Source organism: Hyalella azteca, unplaced genomic scaffold (assembly GCF_000764305.2).
Source record: "Hyalella azteca isolate HAZT.00-mixed unplaced genomic scaffold, Hazt_2.0.2 contig731, whole genome shotgun sequence".
Classification (NCBI taxonomy): domain Eukaryota; kingdom Metazoa; phylum Arthropoda; class Malacostraca; order Amphipoda; family Hyalellidae; genus Hyalella; species Hyalella azteca.
This window is the reverse complement of record NW_025931068.1, coordinates 3,210-10,543: the sequence shown is the minus strand read 5'-3', so window position 1 is coordinate 10,543 and position 7,334 is coordinate 3,210. Positions and strand designations below refer to the sequence as shown.

At 41.9% G+C, this 7,334-nt stretch overlaps 2 protein-coding genes across 2 annotated transcripts; both read left to right on the top strand.

The window, feature by feature from the left end:
* Positions 1 to 150: 150 nt before the first annotated feature.
* LOC108677250 (tyrosine-protein phosphatase 69D) lies at positions 151 to 923 on the top strand (the record flags this gene model as incomplete). The annotated part of the gene is given in 2 exon segments (XM_018165454.1): positions 151 to 371; positions 762 to 923. Coding segments are annotated over 2 exon segments (383 nt in total), but the record flags the coding sequence as incomplete, so codon positions are not given.
* Positions 924 to 3,601: 2,678 nt separating this feature from the next.
* LOC108677249 (lachesin) lies at positions 3,602 to 6,511 on the top strand (the record flags this gene model as incomplete). The annotated part of the gene is given in 5 exon segments (XM_018165453.2): positions 3,602 to 3,746; positions 4,222 to 4,372; positions 4,777 to 5,018; positions 5,406 to 5,547; positions 6,363 to 6,511. Coding segments are annotated over 5 exon segments (751 nt in total), but the record flags the coding sequence as incomplete, so codon positions are not given.
* Positions 6,512 to 7,334: the final 823 nt, after the last annotated feature.

Genomic DNA, 7,334 nt, shown 5'->3' with positions numbered 1-7,334 from the left:
CATTCTCGACCTTGCTCCTGTCTATTTTTCACTTGCTATCAAACTTTTGTGTATCGTACCCTCGAAGTTCGTTTGAACCAGACGCCTCAACAACTGCTTCGTAAAATAATACTAATAATACAGTAGTGCATTAACATGTCCATCTTGCAGTGCCGGAGTATATACCAAAGGCCTCGCTGCGGGGCTCCACGCTGAACTCCCTGACTGTGGCATGGCACAGTCCGGGCCCTGCAGAGGCCCAATATGTGGCCCACTACCTGCTCTCTCTCACCGACCTGCGCACTGGGGCCGCCCAGCAGGTCCAGCAGCCGCTGGGCACCAAGGAGTTCAGGTTCAGCAACCTCAACCCCGGCACCCCGTACAACTTTGCGGTGAGTGGTACAACCCCGGCACGCCGTACAACTTTGCGGTGAGTGGTACAACCCCGGCACCCAGTACATCTTGTTATGCGCACTTGACGCAGTAGTTTTAGGTTATCTTCATAAACTCTGCCCTCAAGTGCACTGACGCTTTACAGTGTTATGAGGTGGTGTTATGAAGTTAGCCTCACAAGTTCTTGTGACGTCCTATCCTTATAACGAATCCTCCCATCCTAACCTCGCTCCTTCATGTACCATATCGATCCTCACTACAAGTCATACCTCTTTACTCCCCCTTTGCATACTTCCACATCCCACCTCCTACCTCCCTCAAAACATCCTCTCCGTATTCCATATCCTCTTGTGTGCCCCCCCGCCTCACACCAGCCCCCCCTCGTGCAGGTCTCGGCATGCATGGGCGTGTACGAAGAGCCACGTCGTGACTGCGGTCCCGCGTCGCCGGCGGTGGCGGGCAGCACGCTGTACGACCCGCCCGCCAGCGTCGAGGAGGTCGTCGTCACCTGCACACACAACGACTACGTTGCTGGAACTCGTGGAACATAGCACGGCAGGCAGCTGCAAACCGGACCCAGTGGAGGAGTGACGTCCAAGCCTTGTGCGCCTTATGGCGCGGAGAGAACTGAACTGAACTGAAATGACCAACCATTTCACAGAATTCCACCATGTTGCTAACCATGGAAGAGGAGGTACACCAAGACAAGTAGCTGCATCTTTTTTAAATGCCCAGTTTCTGGTTGGTTGGGTGAGGCTTGGAAGCACAACCCACAATTTGGTTATTTTGTTTGCAATGCAATTGTCTACTGCAATACATGGGGTGTCAAAGATACTCACTGAAGTTGGTTTTGAAAGAATTTTGATGAAAATTATGTTTTTCAACACATCTTGAAGGCTGCTGGTGACATATCTTGGGTATGATTGGCCATGTTTGTGGTCCAGAAATGCAAAAATTGGCAATGCATTCACTAAATTCTGCAACCTGGGACACAACCACATACTAAGCAAACAAAAGACAGTGTTGGTAACAACCTTTTTGTCCCTTAGCTAGGATCAGTAGGTACTGCTGATCCTAGAATTGCACCCTGCCAAACAGTGACTAGAGCTTTCATGCCATTCTTGGACTGCAAGTTTCTCTCTTGCTGCAATTTTTCTGAGTCTATGATTTTATCTAAGTGTTGATAGAATTGCATGATCAGGCCACAAGGTTCCAAATGTATTGAAAATTGGTTGCTTTTAAGCTGGAGAATTTGAGTAAAAAATAGAAAAATTTCATTCATGAATGGTAGGAGCTCATTTCAGAATATAGTCTGAAGTTACCTGAAATTGCATTTAGAAATGTTTGTTTCCCAGGTGATTTTGGAAAATTTCAGTTAAAAGGCCATTTTTCCTAATTTCAATTTTTATTAAATAACTAGGGAAAATTCCCCAGAAACATGAAATTGGTCAGATTTGTGGACATTTCTGTCTAATTCATGATATTTTCTGCCCAATTTTCCAGTTATGACTTTTTTTAGTTTTTTTGTTTTCCATAGTTTTTGGAGGTGCAAGATTCCTGCTAGACTAATTATGTCCTATCTTATTGTTGATAAAATTACACAACTGGGATGCAAGATTCCAAATTTTATTGAAAATTGGTCACTTTGGAGCCACAAATTTTATTCAAAATTCTGTGTACAAGCGGCACATGTACAAGCTGCATGCGGAGTTCATGCAAGTAAAGTAATTAAGTGTTCAAGCAGCATGCTGTGCCCATATGACTAGATGTGTACAAGTGACATGTGGATCAATACAAAATTATTATTGGTCAATTCATCTTTGTAAATGAATTGAAGAATCACAAATTATAGTAGGAAACAAACTAAAATTTTTGTTTGTTTACTTTCTAGGCTGTGAATTTCAAGTTTTGCCAGAAAAGGCTGGTAAAAAGTTATATTTCAGGGTTGGTTTATATTGAAGCATATTTTAATGAAATACCGTACCCTATTCAGATTTCTAAAAAATATGACATTAAAGTTTCTCAATTCTTTGTAATATGTAGGATTTTTCCTATTATGGGGTGGTGGTGGGTGCAGCTATTTTTAATTTTATGCAAATTCCACTTATAAAACTTGTATCAGGTAGTATTAAGAGTTGGCACTGATTCCTTGTTATTGAAGGAAATTATTAATATTTACATATAGCTGATAAGTTGAAATGAGATAAATTTGGTTATTAACTTCAACTATGAAATCAAAATTTATTTAACTCTTAGTCATAGTCTGGAACCTGGACCAAGGCTGCACAATAAAATATGTTTTGTCAGGCTGAGATTTTCACTTATTTTCAAGGTTCCATCAAGTTATATTAATCTTGAATTTGCTTCCAAGGGGTTGTAGTAGGTGTCATAATGAAAAATCAATCTATCCATGCAGTGTGGTTTGGCATCTGTCCCCCACATTCATCATAGCTTGTGCTAAGCCCATATCATTCACCATAGCTTGTGCTAAGCACATATCATTCACCATAGCTTGTGCTAAGCCTGTATCATTCACCATAGCTTGTGCTAAGCCCATATCATTCACCATAGCTTGTGCTAAGCCTGTATCATTCACCATAGCTTGTGCTAAGCCTGTATCATTCACCATAGCTTGTGCTAAGCCTGTATCATTCACCGTAGCTTGTGCTAAGCCTGTATCATTCACCATAGCTTGTGCTAAGCCCGTATCATTCACCATAGCTTGTGCTAAACCCGTATCATTCACCATAGCTTGTGCTAAGCCTGTATCATTCACCATAGCTTGTGCTAAACCCGTATCATTCACCATCGAGAAATTTGGGACTTCGATTTGGGAAATAAATCCCAGTAGACATAATTTATTTGAAGAAAAGAGCTTAAATTGAAAGATCTGTGAATTTAAAATTGCAGCAGAGATGTGCAGTGCTACAGCTGCTCCATCACAGAAAACAACATTACATCATTACTGTAAGCAGGACGATGATTTGTGTAAACATAGGGAACTTTTAGCAAGGTTAACTAGGCAAATCAAGCTTCTATGCCTAACTACAGATAATTGCTATGTGTTTTCTAGAATAATTAATTTGATATCTCATAAAAGAGATGTGTGTGATAGTTACTGCATATTGACCTCATAACAGAGAAGTTGAAAAATTTGACATTTGTTTTGCTGGCAGAGACCTCATAATAAAGAAGTTGTTAAAGCTCTTTTTCTACTGCCTCTTGCTATATTATTAGGATAGTTTGTGCAGGATGTCTGTAAAGAAATAACTGCTTGAGGCCTTTATTAACTCACTGTATTGCCACCATGTCATACAGTGACAGACTGGCCTACTTCTTATACATCCTCATAATTGTCATCATACAGCAATCAGGTAAGCTAAAAGGATTAATTGATCTTTTTATTGATTAACTGAAAAAATCTCTTACACTTGAAGTGACTACATAGCACATCATCATTCACAGTAGAAGAAGAACTAAAGTTTTATTAAGTTGAATTCAAGTACCAAACTTGAGAGATCAATTTTTGTCATTGTTACTTAATGCCCTAACAAATTTGTTACTGTAAAATGGGGTAACTTAGACCGGCGGGGTAACTTAGACCACTTTTCGTTTTTTTAACAAAAACCCCCACAACTCAAAAACTATTTGACGTAGAAAAATTTTGTCAATGNTACCCCATTTTACAGTATTTATGTAATATTGTACGTATTGAATTTTTATAGGCATACATTTTCTTCCACTTTCCTGTAAATTATCTCATCAATTGCATCTTCCTGAAGCCTTACTTGTTTAGTTACAATGTAACTAGAAGAAAGTCACATATATTATTCATAACAAATTGTGCAGCATGCCAGCACATCACAAGCATGACAGGCGGGAGTGACGGGCAGAACCTCACAGCAACGACAGTGCAGGCAGACGCTGGCAGCAACGTTTCCTTGCTCTGCCAGGGTGCTGGTGATGCTGTCTACTGGAAAAAAGGAAAACATAACATCAGGTGAGACTTGCCTTCTTTATTTGAACCCTGCCTTCTTATGAGCCTTGCTGAACCCTGCCCTTCTTATGAGCCTTGCTGAACCCTGCCCTTCTTATGAGCCTTGCTGAACCCTGCCTCTCAAGTGGGACTCGCCCTCTGGGTCAGCTTACCTTTATATTGTACAAATTATTCAAGTCGGGTAAACTGTGTTATAGTAAATATGGTGCATAAATAATTTAAGTAAATAATTTCATTCAAACGCTGCAATGAATGAATGAATTTCTCCCATTTGTATTTATAAATTTGAATCAATTTTCATCATTTCCTTTAAATAGGAATACACTGGTGATTTGTTGGTCATTACAATCCCGTAGAATGGTTGCTGGCCACTCATGTTCCCGCCATTACAATCTTTTTTTCCACAGTTCTGAGGACACTCGGCGGATCGTGTCAGTGGAAGCAGTGGGATCCGCTGTGCAGAATGCAGTGGATGCCACTGAGAGCACAGAGGCTGTGCCAGACACAGTGGCACCAGCTGAGCTACGCACCACTCTGCGTATCACAAATGTGTCCCTGCGAGACGCAGGACACTACCACTGCGTCTACGTGGTGGACGTTGACGGGGAGACTGCTGCCGCTGAGAAGGCGCTGCAGCTCAGTGTTGTCTGTTAGTGTAACTTTTTGTTATATTGAACAACAAAATCTTTGATGCATCGAGTATATGTAATCTATCATCAGTCATAGAGTATTGGTAGCCCTATCTTCACAAATAAAATATTTGGGACCATGTCTCCATTCATGGAGTACATTTATCTCAACTACATGTGACGAGATATTAGAGATGTCAAATATTCTTGACATCAGTTTGTGTTACTCAGCATGATGCATTACTTACTCGTTGGAATTTAACAATTTCTTGCTATATTAATGCATTCACCATTACATTACAATGAAAGATATAACATGTATGAGGCGTTATGCATGTTCAAAATGAGGCGTTATGCAAATGCGTCCCATAATGCGCGCCACATTAATGCCACACTGTCCGCCACAGCGGCGCCGATGCTGCGGCTGGCGAGCAACAGCAGCTCTGCGGTGGCGGGCGCCGCCGCAGAGCTGTCGTGCACCTTCGAGGCCAGCCCGCCACCCACCGTCCTGTGGACCCGCCACAACGCCACCCTCCTCCCCGACCACAGGTGACGTGGCGTTATGTGGTGCACGTCACTTTATGCTGGTGACGTGATGTGGTACACGTCACTTGATGCTGGTGATGTGATGTGGCACACGTCACTTGATGCTGCTGGTGATGTGATGTGGTGCACGTCGCTTGATGTTGGTGACGTGATGTGGCACACGTCACTTGATGCTGGTGATGTGATGTGGTGCACGTCACTTGATGCTGCTGGTGATGTGATGTGGTGCACGTCGCTTGATGCTGGTGATGTGATGTGGTGCACGTCACTTGATGCTGCTGGTGATGTGATGTGGTGCACGTCGCTTGATGCTGCTGGTGATGTGATGTGGTGCACGTCGCTTGATGCTGGTGACGTGATGTGGTACACGTCGCTTGATGCTGGTGATGTGATGTGGTGCACGTCACTTGATGCTGCTGGTGACGCGATGGTGCTCTTTTGTTACAGTAGACAGTATCATATTATTTTCCTCACAAAGGAATCATATGTTGTTATCAACAAGATTGAACATATATGAACATATATATGTTATGAAAATATGAAACATATAAGTTTCATATGTTGTTTTAAATCGGCAGACGTGATCATTTCCATACACTTTACTATCACTCCAAGTTGATATTGGCTTCTGTACATTGTTATATTCTCGTGTTTGTTGATTAGTGTGCAAATATGTTCAACAATATCTCGATATTATGTTCACTAATATCTTGCTTGACATAATGTTCTATAAAATCACGATGTTATATTATCATAATGCAACAACAGCACAATATTCTGCCCTCAACACAGTGTACAATAGCATGACTGATGTGCAGGCTGAGCGTGACGTCCAGCAGCGAAGGTTTCCTGTTCCTGTCCAAGCTGTCACTGCTCAATGCCAGCACCGCGGACAGCGGCACCTACGAGTGCACCGCCACCAGCCCTGCTGGCACTGCTACTGGCACCTCCCTGCTGCTGGTACACGGTACGGCGTCCTAGTGCTAGCTACTCCAACTAAACGCCTTAGCGTTATGCCACTAATATAACTCTCATGTATTACCACCTCGTATCAAGATAAGTTCTCTAGACAGATGGTGTCTTATACTTATTCCGCGCCCACTTAGTCAAAGAATCCCTGTCCTCATGTTCAGGGAGAAACACATGCAAAGTCTGGAGACGCACAAACGTGCCTCCGGACAAAAGCAAATTAACTGCAATCTTCCGATTACCTTATAGTCTTGTCTTCAAACATTCATTCATTTAAGTTTCGTTTAAATAAGCAAAGTTTGGAATTGTGAGCAGGTTGGCCAAACTTTTAAACCGGTCATCCACGCAAACACATTGTTGTTTTGAAAAAAGAGAACCATAAAAATTTTGAACCATCTCAGAGTGCCCAAAATATTCAACTACCATGTTGTTAGCTACAATGAATCGCACGATTCGTATTTTATTCAATTAGAGATCAACACATATACGTATACAGTATATAAAAAATCCTCTCCATTCGTGAAGAACAACTCTCAATATTCACTCCTTTTTCAGCCTCTACACGTTCAAGTAATACCGATTAATAGGGTGCTGCATGAGAGCTATAAAATTCTTCCAAATAATTCGTTACAACATTTTGTACCAAAAGTGTGTCATCGGTTATATAGGTTCAGTATTCAGTAATATACTTTGAGGGTGGAGTAGAAGCGCCTGCCAGTAGATGGCGCTAGAGTAGTTTCATGACGCTTTGTGTTCGTCTATCAATTCAATCGTAAACATTGCCTGCTTCCGACGCCATTCTTTATTGTTTTTAGTGCCAA